A 20858-nucleotide genomic window follows, 5' to 3' on the forward strand; every position below is an offset into this window, starting at 1 on the left:
GGGCATTCAGAGGTGAGCAGAATGAATGTACAGTTTCTCCCTTAAAAGCTATATTTAAAAAGATAAATATTGAAATTTTTTGTCTGTCGGGCATGACACTGTGTTTTTGTTTACATCTACCAGCCACTAGAGGGCACCATTGTGCTGAAAAAGTTCACTCAGCAAGGCAAGGTGGGGAATGTGTAAAATGGCAGACTTGACAAGTCAAGCAACTGATTCGGAGCCCAGAAGATGTTCTAACAGTAAATACTGTTGTAAAATAAACACATTAGTAGAAATTAGTCGTTATCTTGTACGATTGTCTCTGAACATGGTGCTGGAATGTGTCAACAGTGAACCAACATCCCAGCAGCTGGAAATTTAGTCTTGTTGTTGCAATACCACCTCTGAACACCAGAGTTCGCCAGATTATTCGCCAGTGTCAGTGTTCCATATTCAACCTTTAACAGCTAGTAGAACCACCCCTAAAGAAATAAGCAGAGGTTTTCTTTTGGGCTTCATCGGTTTCTCACATGGTTGTGGAGGAGTTATGGTCGACTCTTCTTTATAATGTTGCTTAAAGGTTGAATATGGAACACAAACACCAAAGCGACATCTAGTGTGTGGAGGTTGTCATTGCAACAAAAGAACAAGGTTTGCAGCCTTCAGTATACCAGGTTTGCTGCCGATTCGTGGGATTTTTTATTTGGGTCCATCTGTTGTAGTCTTCACCTAAACTCACTCTGGTTTTAGATGACCAAGGTTAGCTGCTTGACTTACAGAGTCCGCCATTTTCCACAGTGCCATCCTCGCTGTGCCAATTGGACTTCATAGCAACATGCAATGGTGCCCTCTATTGGCTGGTAGATGTAAACTTGAACCCAGTCCATCAAAATAAATGTTTGATTATTTTTCATTAAAATTTAACTTTTAAAGTAAAATACCTTCATTCTGCACACCTCTGCACACCCCATGGAGATATTTAAAAAAATATATAGCTTTGTGTCCTTGTGAAAGACACTTAACACCTTGCCTGGTTTTGGTGGTCAGAGGGAACGGTGGCACCTGTGTTCAGCAGCCTCACTTCTGTCAGTGTGGCTATAATGGAGTTTAATCACCATCAGCGTATGAATGTGTGTGTGCATGGTAGAATGGCTGGTTGTGTTGTAACAGGCCTTGGGGGGTTGTGGAACCCTTGAAGGCGCTATTTCAAATACAGACCATTTTATCATTCAAAAAATCACTTCACAGATGTGCAATATGTACAGTTCTTATAAGAACCAGATTTTTAAAAATTGTGACATTCTAGATTTAAAGATTAAAAATTGAACTTTCTTTTCCCTTGACTGTATACTAGATTGTGTTGTTATTTATGAGTTGTGTGAAGCATCAGCTGCGCCACCATGACTCACCTCAATGTAGAAATGCTCTCTGTCAGGCCGTGCGGTGGGGAACGACAGATCCAAAAAGTCCACCAGATAGTCATAGCCATCTCTGAGTGGTTCAAAGTGGTCATCTGATTCAATGATCTACATAAAAATGCCAGCAATAAAAATAAACAATCAGAAAAATTGTTAGATTAAAAGTTGGATGTTTAAAGTCAGTGTCAGTGTTTAAGCAATCAGCAAAAGAGAAGGAAAAAGTCAAGCAGTGCTCACAGTATGACCTGTATCTGTACCGAGAGTCAGTTAGTAATTGGTTAGGTAAGATTATTTAATTGGTATTTATTCTTTAAAGGCATTTTTATAATGGTGTGAGTGTTCTTCACAAAAATAAAACTGTGATCAAATAGTTGCTTCCATTTCTGATTTTTGGGGCTCACTGGGTGAAATTCAATCTTTCAAGACCATTTGGACAACAGGCACCAATTCAAAGGGATGATATGTATAAAAAATAAACTTCAGCTTGAAACTTTTAAAATTTCATTGCAGAACATTTAATCAAACAAGGCACAGGTGATTAGGATTCATCACTGTGCCTTATTCATGGCCTTGAAAACCTTTGACTCATAAAATTAGAGAGACCTAAACATAATCCTGCAACTGCACACCCAACAGCTTCGGTAAATGAAAAGATGTATCAGGAGAAAGTGGTCAAATAAAAAAATGATCAGATAAGGAAAAAAACGTCAGGTTTTAGGGAAAGACATTTTTGCCAGCATAATGAAAGGAACCACATGCTGAAGTCAGGGGGAGTAAAGATAGAAAAGAAACGCGTAAGGACGTCTGCGATGGAAGCGGAGGCTCCACCCTGGTTGATGAATATATTTACCCGCACTACAAGGTTGTAGTTTTTAAAGCCTGCCCAGGTATAATAAAACTGGATCCAGCTCTGATGTTTAAATATCTCACAGCTGATGGCGCTGTTGATCTCCTCCACGTACAGGTCAAACTCCCAGCTGTCCTTGTAGACTTTTGCATTGGTCGGGGGGTTAGAGATGGCTTCGCTGTAGTTGGTCATGAAGGAAGCAATGAAGGAAATTTAAAATTTAAACTTTTTAAAAACTTTAGCAGTTTAACTTTCCATTTTTCATGTTGTCATTTGCTTCCTTTGACTTATCTAAGCGCTTCATTTCGAATATGCATTTACATTTGTCTTTTTTTTTTGGCTCAATTTTGTCCTTCAGATTATTGTAACAAATTTATCAAATGGTTCAATAAAATGCTGAGTGTCTGCCATGTTTAAGAGGGATAATAATACACTGACTGACTGAAAACAAATCTTGTTACTGTGGGGAATTTTAGCCTTTTTGAGCCTTTTTGAAAGTGAATTTTTCTCAGTTTGACAGATCATGCAGCTGTTATCAGTCTTGAAAGTGAAAACAGGATGTGTTACTCAATGGTTTAAGATTTGCATGGGTGAACATCAGAGAATTATAAGAATACCACGATGTTGTTATCCCCAGACTCTGGAGCCCTTTCCTCTCAAGCTTGAGGTCAGTAGACTCCATAGTCTCTTCTAAAAAGCAGCTAAAACAAATATTTTCAGGCTGGCTTTCATGTGAGATCCTGTTGATCGATCACTCACCCTTCAGTTTATTCAGTTCATTTCTCTGTAAATCCCTCTCCCTTGTGTGCAAATTATTTCACCGAAATGTTAAGAAAGCAAACCTCTTCAGACCGCGCGGTTCGAACTGATGTACAGTTTGTGGGGGTACACACTTCTATTCAAGCTACCTTATGTTTGATGCAAGTGAGAATGAAAGAGGCTGCTTTTGAGGCAAAACAACAAGGTGCCTGCAATAGTATATATTCCAACTGTTAAATAAACACATAAGGTAAGGTGAAACTACTTCTAAATGTCTATGAAGTTCTCTACATGTATTAATGTGGAGTAGTCAACAGTAATGTGACTCCAAACTGTCATCACCCTAACAGGGTTCTTTTTAAGCTACAATGGCAAATCTGCATAACAAGCTAGCGTAAAAACACTTTAAAGGGGACAAAGAATGCAGTTTATCAGCAATCTAAAACAATGCTTTCAATCTCTAAGAAGCATAACACATTTTGTTTTGGCTTTCATTTGTCCCAGGAGTCCTGATACAGGCCATTGGGAGCCTAAGTCACGTCTGCATCACAGGTCCCTGGAAGAATGAAAAAATGAAGTGATTTTCATGCATTTGTCTAAAACACACAGTAAACGAGAGTCGCCTTTTTCTAGGTCCTAATGTATTTTGTTTTTCGTGGATGGCACCTATTTTTGAGGGAGTGAGGAAAGGATCCCTTACAAAATCCTTTTTTATGTTTATGTTTATGTTTTTTATATACTAGTGAATTTGTGAGCTTCACATTGTGTCATGACTTTCTTCTTTTGCTTCTTCTTCTTCTTCTTCTTCTTGGGACCAGGATTTTAAATACTATTTATGTCAATATGAAAACATACTAAAGAATTAAAATGATACAGAAATGTTTTGTAGGTCTTGCAAAGGAAACCAGTCTTAAAGGTTCATGCTGGCACCTACTGTTCCGAGGTTTATTACCTCAAGACTTTTGTGGACAATGTAAAGTCAACTGGAACTCAGTGGGGTGGCCAATCAGATTTCAAGGGTAGTATGTATTACCCCAGGCCAATCCCTGGACACACCCCTGGATTTCTGTTGTAACATGCATGAGTGTCTATTGAGTAGAGTTGTGGTATTTGCTGAGGTTTTTAGACAAATGAAAGAGAATGACATTATTATTATTATTATTATTATTATTATTTCATCTCCACAATGTAATTATACCTATACAGAACATTGTTAAGAGGCATGAAAACAGGTCTTAAGCTAACTTGTTCTGTAGCTTTGCTATTGCAGCTTTAATGTGACTGACTTGGAGATCACAACCAAAAATTCGTGTTATACAAACAAACATTAGTTTCGTTACCACTTTATGTTTGGTTACTAAAGCTAAACTGCTACAATTCACAGCTGAGGAACCCAGCTAAAAGCAAATGGTGCATTTTCCTGTTGTACTGATGTACACCACATGTAGGCTGTGCCCTTTCATTTAAACTTTGGATAACATAAAAAAGAAACATTTCACAGCTCAGATCAACCTGTTAGAGGAATCTTTCAGAGCAAGGCCAAGGTCCAGCACAGCACCAGGTTTGGGCGTCCATGTCTTGATGTCTGGTGCAAGTTTATTGATGAGTGCATTGAGGTCCTCTGCTGTATTTTTAACATTAGTATCTTTGATGTACCTTTAAACACACAGACAGGTGACAAACAGGTTTAGAAGGACAAAGAGAAACAATCATATTTGACATTTCTAAATAACTTTTTAAGTGAGGTGCTATTGATGTTTTACAAACTCAACTTGTCTGATGGGTGGGCTTCTACAAAATAACCAGCAAATGGGCAGTAGATTCTTGGCTGTAGGGATCTGACCAACTCAGCTTTGTAATTTAGTAATTTTCTCCTTTCAGTTTTGATGAAATCTGTCTTCCAGGAATCTGAGAAGAAAAAACAATGAAAGATCATTCGGATTATGTCAACAGTACAAGGACAGACTGAAGTATTCTTGATGCTTTTGTGTTTTTGCTTCACTGTTTGGCAGATTTAAATGCCAGTGCCCTACACTTCAAATAGAACTGAAGACTTACTTGGTATGATCTGTGTTTCAGTCCATCTATACAAAATGTCTGTGAATCTCTTGTTTGCTCCACTAGGAGAGTCCAAAAGAAATCCCATGAGTCTCAAAGGGAGATTTTAGGTTTGTTTTATAAGCTCTCCTTTCTTAAAGGTGTGGAACACTGAAATACCATTAAGTAATGATAATTTCTCATTATAACAGGTACCTTTGAGATTTTCATGCAGGATGAACATGAAAATAGTTTCCTACACCTCTCTCCTGCATTAGATTTTGATAGAAAATAGACTGTGTGACTTTAGGATTTAAAAAGCCAGACAGATCTACGTCACACTGTCACTTAACTTTTGTAACCAGGTGATTAGTGAGGGTCGCGTCTCTGAGGGTTAGTGAATGCATCACCACAGTGGTCGGTTGTTTTGGTGTGATTACGCTCATTACAGGGAAGTGTGTGTTTGTGTGGGTGTCAGGCATGAATGAAAAGGGCTGGGGTGTGGACGTGTGTGTGTGTGATGGCGAGCCAAACCAACTCATCATTTCTAGATGGGTTGATGTCTCCATTGTGAGTTTGCCACAGTTGTGAGTACATGTCATGCTTATGTTGGTTGAAGAGTGGGTGAATAGTGAAGCTAGAGCTATACCCCTGCTGCTCAATTGTTAGGCTCCACTTTGTCACAAAAATTGTTTGACAGAGAAGGCTGTTGTTGGTTTAGTATCCACGAAACAGACTAGTAGACTAGTAGAAGCTAACCATTAGCATTAGCAACTCTGCCACATGGCAGAACTCCTTCAGCCCTGTGTTATATGTGGAAAAAACATCAACGTAGCAGAGCAAACAGAGTCTGCAGTAGAGTCGTGCTGCTGTCATCCAATCAGAGGTGAGACGTCCAAATATCAGTATATAAGACCCTAAATTCTGCCGTGTTCTGACCCCCCCAACTAATCCTTTAATACTTTAATAGATTTGTTCTCACCAGTATATTTCCCCCCATAAAAGGTCATGGGGAAACCAGATGCCCCCCCAGCAAAATCACTCATCATCAAGTCCACATTTTGTGGTAGTCGGCCTCCATTTGGCCTGGTGCAGTCCACGGTGTTCAGGATGAGATGACCTGCAGTCAAAAGCTATTTTAATAATCATATTATCGTTTAATGCTGTGTTTCAGATTTGATTTAAAACATGAAAATGTGTTCTGTACCTTTATAGTCAACAATGATGCATGTGTCCATTTCAGGATGTACACCATCCATCAGAATCATAAATCTCAAATGTTCATCAATCTGTTAACAGGAAATTAAATTCTTGTTTTGTACAAATAGTAACTTTTTCAAATGTATTCTTTCCTTTTCTCGAGTATAAAACAAACATAGGATTTCAGTTGTCCCTAATGATTAAAGCATACATGACATTTACATTTAGCCAAACACCAAAGGGAGTGACGTTGATGTTGGTAAGCTTGACCTGGCTTTGCTCCAGATACCTGTTGCACAAAGACAGAAAGAAGCATGCTCCCAATTAGTTCAAGCTCACTGTGGCCAAACGAAAACTCTTGTTTAGGCATTTCTCTTCCCTCTCTGCTCGAACGTCTCCCTGGATTAGCTGATGTTTCAATCTCCCCTGAGCCTTAAGTCATAAGTGTTAAGTGACTACTGTGTCCAGCTTGCCTTATTGCTACAGTCCCCTTTCAAGGTGCTGTCTTAGTATTGGTTCTGCATGGTTACTTACATCCTTCACCCACCACTTCCTTCTGGTCCTGACAGAGATGACGTAGCTGACACTCTGGTATCAGTAGAGGCTATGTAAAATAGTTCCTCCCTTGTTCCAGTGTTGACCCTGACAGAAATGGGACTGCGTCACGACCTGATGATAAAGCTGGATCACCTTATCGGAAAGGGATAACTTTAAGAAGACTGCTGTCTTGAAGTATATTTTAGAGAAGTGTTCAAAGGTGGTGCAGACTATGGACTTTGAGGCATTAAATGTTAGTCTCCACACAGCAGAAACAAGGACTGTAGGCATACAAATTCTAGATCTTTCATGGAAGAAACTGATGCAGGATGCTCTGAACCAAAAATGAAAAGAAGCATTCAGGCTTAAAAGATGGGAATAAAAAGTCCAAAGCCCTGGTTCTCTCTGAGTCCCCTCACACAAGATTTACTGGAAGACATGGTAACAAAGGTGGAAGTTGAGAAGGAGGGTGGAAGTACTGTGTGTGACACTTCATAATTGTGGAACACTGTGCTTTGTGTGTAGCTGGAAATGAAAAGGCATGGTCCTTTTCTCGAATGCAGTGATTTTGTAATTCCCCTTTAGGATTACATCTGTTGCAAGGGGTCTGTGCATTTAAAAAAAACAATACAAATTCACATCCTAGACAAATCACAAAGATGTGACTGAGGAAGAGCAGAGGGACTGCTGTAACATCTTCCAACCCTGACCTCTCCCTCGGAACGATTGCATGAAGAATTTTGAAATGAAAAATGTAATGAAACCAATCTTCACAGAAAGAGCTGGACAAAACAGCTGAAATCTTTCACTGCTGAGTTTCATCGTTATGAAGGACTGTGCTGAAGGCTGTACAGTACTAACCCTTAGGGATGCACCGATCAGGTTTTTTGCTGCCGATCACCGATACCGATCACCGATACCGATCACGTGGATTGGCCAGAAATTTTCTACAACATTATAATGAGTGCTACAAACTACATGATCTGGGAATAAAGGAAATGTAACCTAATCTAAAATGGTCTGTATTAGGGTTGTCACGGTGTGAAAATTTAACCTCACGGTTAATGTGACCAAAATTACCACGGTTTTCGGTATTATCGCAGTATTTTTTTTAAACGTGCTACATTTTCACACAATTAAATAAACCCTGTATGTCAGGAAATATTGTCCTCAGTTTGTGTCTAAATTTAGCCTAAAATGTGTTATTCAGTTATTATGCTGTTTATTTCTTTACATATTTCCCCTTTAGTCTTTAAAATACCAATATTTGCCCATAACTTCTTATTTTATGTCTGTTTGATGTCATCATTTTAAAAATATTAGATCAGATGATACTCAGTACTCAAGTAGCCTTCTAATCAGATACTTTTTTACCCTTACTTGAGTAATAAACCCTATATCAGGAAAATATTGTCCTCGGTTTGTGTCCTTCCAGTGAGCTTTGCAGATTTGGGAAAATGTCATCAGGCAGTAATCATTGTTAAATTCATAATTATTCTCGGAGAGAGACCAACTCTTATCTGCCCCTGGGAGCCCCGTAATGCATAGCGTCATTTCAACATGGGGGTGTCCGCGACACGGTTTATATGCAGGTAGCGGCGCTGCGGCTGCTTTATATAGCGACTTGTTGCATTCTCCCTCAACCCAAATCCTCGGATCACACATTTTAGCTAAAACGCTAACGTTAGCTTGCCTTGTGTTGACTGTAGAGTTGGGGGTGATGATCACGCAGATGTGTCATGAGATTTGAAGCGTTGCTGCCTTTCACAGACACGTTTTCTGCACGTGCTGCAAACAGGATAGCCGTCTTCTATCAACTGTCCCTCGGCATTCTTCAAATATCCAAAAAATGCCCGTACTTCCCACTTTGTCTTCTTTGAAGGATAATAAATGTCCTCCTGAGCACTGCCGTCTCCTCCTTTGGCCATTATTTCAGCTTTAGCTTCAAGAAAGTTTTGGTTGTAAACAAAGCGCGCATGTGCCGCCGGCAACTTCAGCAGATGATACGGTGGCTGGTAAGGTTCACCGCGCCTACACCGCAGCCACGGTAAACCCACCAAGATAATATTTTTTTTTAAACAAGACGGTTATTATTATTGTCAACTTTTTTTTACTGGGGTTTACCGCTACACCGGTTACCGTGACAACCCTACCTGATCGGTCTGCTTTGATCTATTTTGAAAACTCTGATCAAAACCGATAGGGGCGCTATCGGCCGATTGGGATCAAATGCCGATCCATCGGTGCATCCCTACTAACCCTACTGGAATAGTTAGTCCAAAACCAAAAAGGATTCCGGAAATGAATGCATAAATAAAGTAAGTCCTTCTATCCATCCATCCATCCATCCATTCATCAGCTTATCCAGAGTCAGGTCGTGGGGGCAGTAGCCTAAGTTGAGAGGCCCAGACTTCCCTCTGCCCGGCCACTTGTAAATAAACGTAAGTATTAAAGATTTTCTCCCCGGTTGCATGACTTGGTGTACATGTATGACAAGAAACTGTTCCATACTAACCAGAAGACTGGTCTGGATAATCCGCCAACGTAAATGGGGGCATCTGGCCGTCTCTCTGACAAGACTTTCAGAGTCGGATAACTGGAAAACAACAAGCAGATCTGAAATTTAAAGGTTCAATCAGGTAGCATTTGTTGTGTTGTGTGTTCCTTATATAGGAAACTTTTACCTAATTGGCATAGTGAACTGAACTCAATGGGAATGCTTACTTTGGGAAGTACTTTGAGACAACTCATGATTTGGCTTATTGCTGACCTACTGAATATGATATTTATGTTAGCTGTGAGTTGACACCAACTCTTTGCTGGGCTGGAGGAAAGAACTGCTTTCACAAAGAGCTAGGGATGGGCTCAATTGGACAACAACCAGTGAGTTAAGTTTCTCATTTACTTTGCCTAATTTAAAACAAAATCCTCCACTTTAGCTCAGATTTTAAATTTGATTAAGACAGTTGGAAAAGTAGACTCGTTAACCCCACGGACTCACATAGAGTAAACAAAGACTACGTCCCTCTTTGGCCCTTTGAAAGGAGAAAAATGGGCAAACCAAGCTGACTGAGAAATAAATCTGTTTTGATGTAACCTTCTTTCCAACATGATTGAGATGTTTCACTGTTTTCTGAATATTTCCCTGTAAAATTCTTACTTATTGTACCTTTAAAGCTGTATTGGCAAATCACCCTAACAAGCTAGATAAAAAAACATGCCTCTTAACAATGTTTTATTATAGTACAGCTATCAATATTTTATAGAGATTTCAAAAAGTGATAAATAATGAAGTGGTTCTCTTGCATTTGTCCACCACACTTCCACATTAACTTGGGTTCTCAGCTAATTATGCACTCACACATTTTGCAACACAACACCACTGTTGTGAGAGGTTCTCTAATCAATAGCATCAGAGAAGAAGAAACAGCCGTCCGCAGTCACTTCAACTTTAGACTAACCACCAGAGTCTCAGAAAGAAAAACCCGATAATAATATTAATAATAATACATTTTATTTAACAGTATGGAAATGGCTGCGAGCAGGTGGATTGTCAACATCACTCATTCAATTGCATATAAGTGGGTGTTAACCCGGATGTGGACATGGCGTTGGCATTTCACCTGGCTTGGCGTGTTGCAGCAGACCAAACTTCCACGTAAGTGAGGGTATTTTGACTAAAATGGATTAAATAAGAACGTGTCGCCCTAAAAAATGCTTGTACATTTAGTCTATGGTCTTGCCGTGCCAAGCCTCTGCGTGACATTACTTTGATTGCACCCCATGGCAAGAGGAGCAAGGTATTTGTTCTTTGTTTCTGTTTGATGCTCCTGATGTTTGTCAGTGATTGTCTTTAATTTGTAAATGATGTATTTTCAGTTTTCACTGTGTTTGCACAGTGATTGGCACCAGGTGCTCGGTACGATTCTGGGAATGAGATGTATGCATCTACAGCCTGACACAAAGAAAAAGTTGCACCCGTCGAAGCTCTCCTCCTTATTTCTCTTGGATGCCAAGGGGCAGCAACACAGTGCCTTTCTGTACACCCAAGGACACTTTACAACAATGGGGAAAAAATAATTAAACAAGATAAGCACAGTACAGAAATATGTAAAAAACATTAAGATGCTAAAATGTAAAACTATGTGGTAAAAGCTTGTGTGAAGAGGTTGGGTTTTGAGTTTTGATTTAAAAAGTGGGAGAGAGTGAGTGGTGCGAAGATCAGGGGGAAGAAAATTCCAGAGGTGGGGAGCAGAGCGGCTGAATGCTCTACTCCCCATGGTGACAAGGCGAGCGGGGGGAGCCTAGAGTTGAGGAGCAGTAGAGGAACAAAGAGTGCGGACAGGAGTGGTGATGCGAATGAGATCGTACATGTAGGATGGAGCCAGGTTATGGAGAGCTTTGAATGTGATGAGCAGAATTTTGAAGCTGATTCTCTTAACATTTTCAAAGTCTGTTGGGACAAAGCATCTTTTGACCTTCAACTTTGATAAGTTCTGAAGATCTTGTAACCATGATTTCCAATGGGTCTTCAGTTCTTCGGTCAAAGGTTCGTCCCAATCCAGGTTGTCACGACAAAGCCGTTGTAGAATCTGTTTTCCCTTCAAGATAAAGGGTGCTGCGAACTGTAAGGGGTCGTAGACGGAAGCTACGGTAGATAACACACCTCTTCTTGTTAGTGGATGCTCCTTAACTGTGACACTGACTGGGAACTCATCAGAAGACACATTCCATTGAACACCCAATGCTCCTTCCATCAGTGGTTCTCCCAAGGTGATTTTCAAGTTCTTTACACACTCTGCACACTCTTCATTTGGTATTGAGTTTAACACCTGCTCGTTGTTGGAAACAAATTTGTGCAGTCAGCCTACCCGCACTGCAAAGCTGTCTTGCATCCTTGATGAGCCGAATGGCATCCTAAACTGATGTCACACACACCAGTCCATCATCGACGTAAAAGTTTCTTTGAATGAACTTTACGGTATTTGAACTGAACTTCTCCTGACCTTCATTTGCAAGATGTTTAAATCCAAAATTTGCACATCCTGGTGAGGAAGCAGCACCAAATAAATGGACCTTCATCCTGTAGGTTGATGGGTCAGACTCCAAGTCTCCTTCCTCCCACCATAGGAATCTCAGGTAATCTTTGCCCTCTAGTCTGATGAAGAACTAGTGGAACCTTCTTTCCACGTCACACATAATAGCAACTGGGCCTTTGTGGAACCTGCAGAGAACTCCTAACAATGTGTTCGTGAGCTCAGGTCCAGCAAGAAGGTGGTCGTTTAGTCAGGTGCCTTGAAATTTAGCCGAGTAAACGAAAACCACTTGGATCTTCCCAGGTTTTCTTGGATGGTACACTCCATGGTGCGGAATGTACCAGGCAGGTTCAGTTTTGATCTCATCTTCTGGAACCTTCTCTACTTCACCACGGCTAATGATGTCTTTCATAAAGTTCACATAATCTGTACAGTATTGTTTGTCTCGTTTGAGTTTCTTCTGCAAACATGCTAAACATTGAACAGCACATAATCTGTTATTAGGCAGATGAGGTCTCTCTAGGGTGAAAGGTAATGGCATCTCCAAATGGCCATCTGGTCTGTATTTAATTGCATTTTTCAGTTAAGCTAGAAACTGGAAATCTTCCTGAGAAATGGCTTCCTGTTCCGTCCTTTCACTGAAATCAGATTCAAAGATCTTCACTGCATCCTCTGGAGAAATAATTTCCTTGATGTGGGTCCTACAAATACAGTGGACTTCTCTCTTCAGCTTGATTGAAAACTTAAGTTCAGCTATCACTTTCTTTACAATAATGTGATGACTCACTCCAGTTGCATCACCGTAGAGTTCATGTGGACTTCCATAACTCACAATGTTCCAACCCAAATCAGTTTTTTGAGGAAAAGGTTGAGCTTCTTCACCACATACAACTTCTCTAGGCATGAGAGCTTGTGGACAGATGTATCCAATGAGCAAGCCAATTTCTCAGTCCATTAGAAATCTGTTCTGACAGATGATCCAAATGAGACCATGCTTTGGCAGTCTCAGAAGTAGGGATGTGTGCCTGATTAGCAGGAATGAAGTCATGTGTGTAGACAGTTGGTACTGTGATTCTTTTTGAGGAATGCAACCCTCTTACTTGCAACTCATTCCTTCTTTTACAAGATACGATAGCACCCTTTGATGAGATGGTGGATAGCTTCAACTGTATTTGCTCTGAATGTGCCTCTATAGTCAGCAACTTCCTCAAGAATAGATGATGAATCACTTTGTGAATCTAACAAAGCATAAGTTAGGATTTCCTTGGTTGGATCATTTGGTACTGAAACATAAACAGGCAATATTGCTGAAGTCTGAGTACTGTTTTCATTTTGTATTATCCTGTTTGATGTACTCTGCCTTGGAAACTCTGTTAACCTTGTAGGCTCTTGGATTCTCTCTTCTTTGACACCTGCATCCATTGGTTGTTTCTTTCTGGATTCTTGTTCTGAACCATCTTCGTGAAGACATGTGGGGTGACGTTTGGAACAGGTGTCACAAACCATCCGGTTAGTGCAACTCTTGGATTGATGACCTGCACTTAGGCATCCAAAACAAAGTTTCTCTCTCTGAACAAACTTGACTGTTTCAGTGAAAAACCCCTCATGAAATTTACGACATTTATGTAGGCCATGTCCTGTTTTCTTGCAAAACACACAACTGACTATTTCTTTTTCACTTGTCTTTGTAGTTAGTATGTTAGCACCAACAGGTTGAGACTTGGATGTGTACGTGGGTTTTGTTTTGCCTCTCTCAGCTTCACCTTGTCGTAAAGCCTTGTAAGATCTTACGGGATTGCATGCGATGCTGGCTTCCATTGAGAGGAATGTGACGAAATAGCCAAAATCTGGAAACTTTCCATAAGTTAACTGGTATTCTGTGGCCTTTCGATTCCAGCTGGTGCTCAACCAGTCGGGAAGATTAGTTGCGAGTTTTTGGTTTTCAAGAGCACCAATGAGAACATTTAAATTGTCGTTCTGTTTCATTGCAGATTCACAACTCCGTAGAAAATCCACAAATTTCCTGAGTTCTGTGCTCTCTTTAGGCGCTAGTTCTGGCCAATCATGCAGCTTTTCTCTAAAAGCCTTAGCTATGATGGTCATCTCCGTATCTTTCATTTAACAGATTCCATGCTTCACTGTAAGAATCTTCAGATTGTATCAGAAAATGAACTTGTAAGGCTTCCTTGGCTGGTCCTCTGACATATTCCTGAAGGATAAACAATTTTTGCTGCTTCGGGAATATTTTTCCTTTCATGAGTGTCTGAAAGGACAGCTTCAAATAGTTGAACTTTAAAGGATCTCCATTAAAAACTGTAGGCTCTGGGATCGGAATCCCTTTAGCTGCTAATACCTTAACATTCTTGTTCTGCCATTATCTTTAATACAGCCTGTGTAGCTGCCAACTCAGCTGCTGCTTCTTGCCTATTTACTGAGGAGGAAACAGAATTACATGAATGATCCTTTGAATGATCAGACGCTGGATGTGAAAGACTAGAAACAGAGGTTTCAAATACAGAGCCGGCATCAGGCCAAATTATAACTTCTTTGGCTCCTTGAGTCTGAGCTTTGGCATTCTGTATGATGGCTTTGGTAACTGATGCACAGTTATCCAGTCTGCGACACATTTCATGTGGTGGGCTGTTTAATTTCCTATATTCTTCATATTGAATGTTTAGTTCAGACTCTTCGTTCTGAATCACGGTGATATGGCCTTTAAGGATGTCACTGGGATCCTGTCTTGTTACAGATTTTTTGATAACCTTAGCCAAGGCTTTCCAGCGTTCATAAAAACTGTTGAAGTGAAGCAAAAGTCCATCCATTTCCTCCTTGTGATATTCCTTCCTTTTTTCTGTTAAAATACGGGCTCGTTCACTTCTACGAGGCAGCTCTGGGATTGCTGCTTGGTGCACATTGCTAGATGCTAGTAGCTGTTGCAACATTCTGTGAATCATGACCTGCGGTTGACATTATCAGCCAATAAAAGAACACAGATTATCTTTATGGCAAAAGGCAAAAATAACAGAAACATTTAAAGCCCCATAAGGTTTGGGGAATACTTCCTGAAACAACCGTGAATACATTTAACAACGTGAACCTTTAACAATTCTCAACCCGTTTAGAAAATCGGAAAATGGAACATTATATATCTTAAACATATATCTTAAATGCTTAACCCTTTAGGTGCCATAGTTTTTTTCAGTAAAATATGATTTTTTTATATCACTGTTTAAAGAGCTTGCAGCTTAAATCTGGTTAGAGATAGAGGAATATTGTAAATTGGAAAAATATTCAGTATGAGCCAAATTTTGTGATAGGAACAAATTCACTCACATAATTTGCATATTGTGACGTCATCAGGAGGCAGCCATATTGGATTGCATCACATTTGCAGATTTTTGTTTTTTTATGTTTTTGTCATATTTTCTTAGTGTTGTTATTGTTTATGATACAAATATACATATTCCTATGTAGACATATATATATCTATGTAGGTATACATATAATATGTATTACTTTATTTTGCATTTTGTTATGTTTACTGCGTGTAAATCAAGAACACTCTGTTTGGTGCTTCAGCGTCATGAACACATTTCACTCATCCCTTCTTTGGTTTATTTTGTTTATAATATATATATATATATATATATATATATATATATAATCCTAAATCTCAGGCTTTTCCACAAGCCCCATGCAGAACTGAATGGCAATGAACACTTTCATTTCTGGGACAGTTACATCATACCAGTTATTATGTCTGGAGCTAGATTTCAGTTCCTCCCTCTCTAGATACTGGTGAGCACATTGGTTAGTTTCAGTTGTGATGACAGTCCAGAATTCCTCATCCAAAAAAGCTGACAGAAAATCAATGTGTTCTGAATTTGACAGATCCCTGTCTCCACAGTTTCCAACTGCCTCATCAAAATGCTGATCCACTTGGAATACTGTTCCTCTTCTCCCAAACTAACACAGCCATCATCATCATTATCATTGTCACTGAGGCTGTGTTGGGCCACTCCCCTGCTAGCAGTGATTTTTTTCCAGCGGTTCCTCCCCCTCCTGCTGCAGTTCCGGCGGTTTACACCCCCGGGGCTGAATCGATCACCAGCGGAGTTTTCACCGGCCCATCACCGCCACCACAATCCCCCACACCCCACCCCCCCACCCCCCCACGGCACGGTGGAGCGAAGGATCAGACCCGGTAGCAGCCCGAGCCCCCCCACCTGTCTTTCCCCGACCCCGCAGTTTCTCCCCCCTCCGGCTCCAATTCCCGCGGATTACACCCCCGGGGCTGAATCAATCACCAGCGGAGTTTTCACCAGCCCGATCACTGCCACAACATCCCTCCCCACGGAGGTGACGCGGAACATCGGACAAGGTAAGGGCTGGATGGGCTGCTTGTGTAACCGCGTCATCGCTGACATACTCCCTGTTGTTAAGCGCTGAAGCCACGCTTTCTGTCTCACTAGAAGACCGCAGATCATCCTCGGAAAGGAAATATTCTTCCTCCGAATCTGAATCTGCCAGTACTAGACGAAGAGCTTCGTCAGCACTGAACATTCCTCTCGGCATTGTTTTTTTTTTCCCTCTACCATTCTCTCGCTCTCACTCGCTATGACAACCTCCGCGACTCTGCGACTGGTGGGCGGGGTTCAAGCTCTAAATACTCCAAAAGTTTGAATAGTAACACACCCACAAATGCGCTTGGATTGAAGTTACAGGTGTCTGCCACCCCGCAGTGTAACTGCATGAGGGCTCATTTCTGCTGCTGTGGCTTATTAAATCCATCATTGCTGCTTGTCGCAATTCTGCAACTTTGGCGCTTAAAGGGTTAAAACCAGATCACTCTGGTGATTCATCAGTTCTAGAGAAGCTTCACACCGGCCACCTGAAGCACACCTCTTTAACCACCAAAGCTTTTGACACGTCGTCAAAACCTTTTTGCACCTGCAAAGCTGATAAAGTAAACGGTTCCTGCAGAACAAGCTGATATTGTTTAGACTCCTTCACCCCAAAATTCCACTATCTCCGCTCCGCTCCGCCTCCGCTTTCCACTGTCGCTCGCTTCCGAACTCAAATTATACTGGTACTCGCTCTACAACGGCTCCGCTCCGGTGCGGAGACCTGAGGTGTGCAAACAGGCATGCGCAGGATTTTTCGAGATCTTGCAATAGAGTCTGAGCAATAAATGCGGAAGTTAGATCCAAACACCCGTTGTGTGGGAGAAGCATCGAAATGAACTGTTTAATCTGCCCATCATTTGTGTTGAGAGATCAGCAGTGTTTGGATCAACAAAGTGTGACTACTTTGATAGTAGAAACTGTATTTATGGCTTATTTTTGTGCATTTAAAGTTCAACCGCCATTGAAAGTTGTTAAAAATTGTTAAACTTGTGCATATGAAACAAAAAATGCTTTTTGTTTATCGATTTATTGTGAAATAACGGAAGTTGTGCTTGCTCCCTTTCCTGTTGGGCGGTTGTGATTTCTGTCCTTTGACTGCGGAGGTGCTCCGGCGTCCGGCAAAAATAGAATTGATCCTATTTTGCAATAACATTGTGTGTCAAAGAGCAATAAGGGTCTACGAATAAAGGACTGAAGACATTAAAAGCTGCTAAATGTGTTTTTTGTGAACTTATTTGAAGGTGGATAGATGTTACATCATATTTAAGTTAGGTTGTTAATCTATTGGAAAGTTTCATCCCTCATTCTTTTTGATTACATTTGTGAAAAGGACATTCAAATTCCAAGGCTTTAATGAAACATTTCATTATTTTATAATTATTATAAGTCGCAACAAACTACATTTATTTACTGATTATCTAGCTTGCAAGTTCTAGAAATTCATATTTAATTTTAAAATCTTCTTTCTTCTGTGAAGCAAAGAGTCTTAGACAAGAGGGGTGCTCTGTGAGGGACCTTGAGGAGAGAATGTTATTGTTATGATTTTGTTATCTCTGTCAGAGCTACAGGCTCTGAGCTCCAGCTGGTGGGATGACGGCAGGCGGATTTAAAGGGAACACGTGCAGTCTCGTGTCTCCTTTTTGACCAAATGTTGGATGGTCAAACAGTACATCGCTTTGTGATTTATATCTGTGAAAGGCGCTATATAAATAAACTTTTACTTACTTACTTACTTACTTACCTCAAAACTGACCATTGCTGGACGTTAGACATGGAATGAGTTTATCTGATACATTAGTTTCACTTTTAGGCTGAATTACTGAAGTGAATGAACTTTTGCACCATATTCTAGTTTTTAGAGTTTCACCTGTATCTTTGCGCCACAAAATGTGAAAGGCATCAAGACCCATTCAACAACATCCTGAGTGTTTACCTGAGGTGATCAGAGTGCATGTGGCTGATGTAGATGAGATCAGCTGCACAGAGTCTGTCCAAAGCATCGTCTGGAGGTTCATGCAGAAGCCACCAGCCTCGGGCGAATGCAGGACCCTTCAGCCAGGGGTCAAACATGAACCTCTTCTGTCCCAGCTGCAGCTCCATGCAGGCATGAGTGAGGTACGTTACCTGAAAAAAAAAAGTTTCTTTTCACTTTTTTTTAATCTTTCTAAAATTTGTGAGTTAAATACATGAGTTGTCAACTAATTCTGCAAGAGGCAACTCAAGTTTTTTTCAGTAAATACAACATTCATATATTTTATTGTGCGTGGCTGTTTGTATTTCAGAGAGCAAAAGGAAAAGACAGACTTTCACTTCTCCTTCCTGAAGCTCCAGGGTCTCTCTGGGGTCGGTCAGCCAGGGGTGAACTGGACTCAGCTCCAGCAGCTGAAGGGCCCCATCATCCAGGACTTCTACGTCTGTGTGTTGATTTAAAGTCATTTTGTAAATGTCTTAAATTAAAGTGAGGTTGCCTAAATAAAAGTTAGATTAAAACAAGCAGAAAACATCAATAAAAAAGTAAATGCAACAAATCAAATGTAAAACATGAACAATACTATAAAATAAGTTCTAGACTAACTAAACCAAGGACACAGTGCAGCAACTATGATTCATTTGGTCTTGGATCCAAGGTTTAGATGAAGTAACAGGTGGCAGGCTGGTGAACTCAAAATGTTTAATGAAAACCAGGAACAAAAATGAGCAACAGATCACAGGAAAGGAGCCGCGATAAATACGGCTAAAACAACAAGGAAGACAAGTTTGAAAACTGGGAGCCAAATCTACAGAAGGAACTGAAGAGACGTGACTGAACCAAGGAGCTTTTAAACTTTGGAAGGGTGATTACCAAAGAAAATACAGGATAGCAGACTGAAGGTGTGTCAATGATAGAATGGAGGGAAACACTGAATGAATAAACATAACAAAAACATAAAAAACATTTTAAAAACCTCTGATGGGACTCAAGCAGAACTTGAGGAAAGAAAGCAGAGTGAAAAATTGTTTCGAGATTTGAAGACTGAACAGAATCAGTAGAATCTGCTGTCAGCATAACAAACACAGGGACGGGTGTAATTCCTAAATATTTGCCAATGGCAGCATGCACAACAAGAACAGGATGGGATCTAAAGGGAATCCTTGGGGTACACCATAGAGGACTGGTCCTGAATAGGAGGACTATTTCCCATTATCTACAGAAAAACTCTGTTCTAGACTTCTCTTTTTATGCAGGTAAGATGATCCAGAGGGTGAAAGGTGAGTTGTGACTCTTCAAGGAGTCTTGGTTAGATAGCAGCTTGGTTTACTGGTCTGTATTTATATAGCGTCTCCTGGAGTCCTAGAACCCAACCCAAGAACTCCTACTAGGGATGTGAATCTCATCCAGCGAGGCCGATTAGATTCATATCTCAGTTCGCTACCAGCGATACAGTACATTAATGCTACGATGAAACCCTTCACCGATACAATTTGATAGGATTAATCTCTGCTGACAATTCATTAATGATTTGAAAATGATTTTCAATTTGATACGATTTGAAACAATTGAACACGTTAAACATTTTTGCAAGCCCACATCTGGTTTTGATACATTATCATAATGTTTGTTCTCTCTCCTCTGTGAAGGATGTATTTAACCTTCTAAATTCAACATGAAAAGACAATGCATTTCATCAGTGATATTTAAATATTATACATATTTGTATTGCTAATATACTGTTGAAATAGGAGGGATGAATTGAAGTTTAGACACTCTGCTCAGAAAAACAAACCAACAGAATCAGAAAATGATCAGAGCTCATCATATAATTATTAGGAATTATTATGAAACACTGTAAACATCTAAAAATATTTCTAAATATTGTAATGATCCATATGGGGTTATTGCAACAGCTGTTGTGGCCTAATGTTTCTTTAAGAAACAGGGATATGTGAGTTTATCTCCACTGTTATTGGACTTCTCTGAGGACAAAATGTCATTCTGTCTGAAGTTTTTAGTTCTGCACAAATGTTATATTGATAAGGAATTATCTCAAATCACAAACTTCTGGTGCACAGATCCATAAGAATCCTTGGAAAAATATGCTTTGCAGAAAAAGACTGATGATGCGTTCAATGTGCCTCAAAAAATGAGGACATAGCAGGTAAGTCTTGAAGTAATCAATGTAACCATGATTTTTACTGAAAAGAGACACGTATGGAAGGATACAAAATCATCAGATGTATCTGGTGCAGCCTCAAGTTATCGGTGTCGTTGCCTTGCTAACATCATGAACAAACCACCGGTTCAGATCAGTGAATCTCTCCATCCCTAATCCCCACTGAAGCGATAAATATAGATTTATATCTATATTTCAAATGTGGCATAGATTTAGCTTATTTATAATCTTATTTAAATTAATCGGGGCACCACCAGTTTCCATAACTGGACCGTTGGATTTAATATCTATATCTTCACACTGTAATCAGTCTCAGAGTTAACACCACAAATTGATGAACTGAATGATGAATTCTTGACAGAATGTGCCGATTATTCCCGAGAATTGCTAGACAATGATCAGGCGTTATTTACGTTTTGTGAGTTTATTACAAACATCAGTTAAGGCATGGACAAACGACCAAACACAGCTTATCGTTTCATGCA

General features: G+C 40.1%; 1 protein-coding gene across 2 annotated transcripts in view; it reads right to left on the bottom strand.

Annotated features, from left to right (window-relative positions):
- Nucleotides 1-20858, bottom strand: part of cmah (cytidine monophospho-N-acetylneuraminic acid hydroxylase) — a 40081-nt gene that overhangs the window by 2384 nt on the left and 16839 nt on the right. For both annotated transcript variants that reach the window (XM_070549363.1, XM_015942175.3), the window contains exons 4-13: nt 18527-18636; nt 18156-18346; nt 9296-9376; nt 6466-6532; nt 6251-6332; nt 6026-6163; nt 4779-4914; nt 4519-4662; nt 2251-2425; nt 1392-1508 (exon numbers count right to left, since the gene is read on the bottom strand). In XM_070549363.1, coding sequence (XP_070405464.1) covers nt 1392-1508; nt 2251-2425; nt 4519-4662; nt 4779-4914; nt 6026-6163; nt 6251-6332; nt 6466-6532; nt 9296-9376; nt 18156-18346; nt 18527-18636 — 1241 coding nt within the window. The remainder of the gene's footprint in view (nt 1-1391; nt 1509-2250; nt 2426-4518; nt 4663-4778; nt 4915-6025; nt 6164-6250; nt 6333-6465; nt 6533-9295; nt 9377-18155; nt 18347-18526; nt 18637-20858) is intronic.

This window comes from Nothobranchius furzeri, chromosome 1, assembly GCF_043380555.1.
Source record: "Nothobranchius furzeri strain GRZ-AD chromosome 1, NfurGRZ-RIMD1, whole genome shotgun sequence".
In the NCBI taxonomy this organism is placed as follows: domain Eukaryota; kingdom Metazoa; phylum Chordata; class Actinopteri; order Cyprinodontiformes; family Nothobranchiidae; genus Nothobranchius; species Nothobranchius furzeri.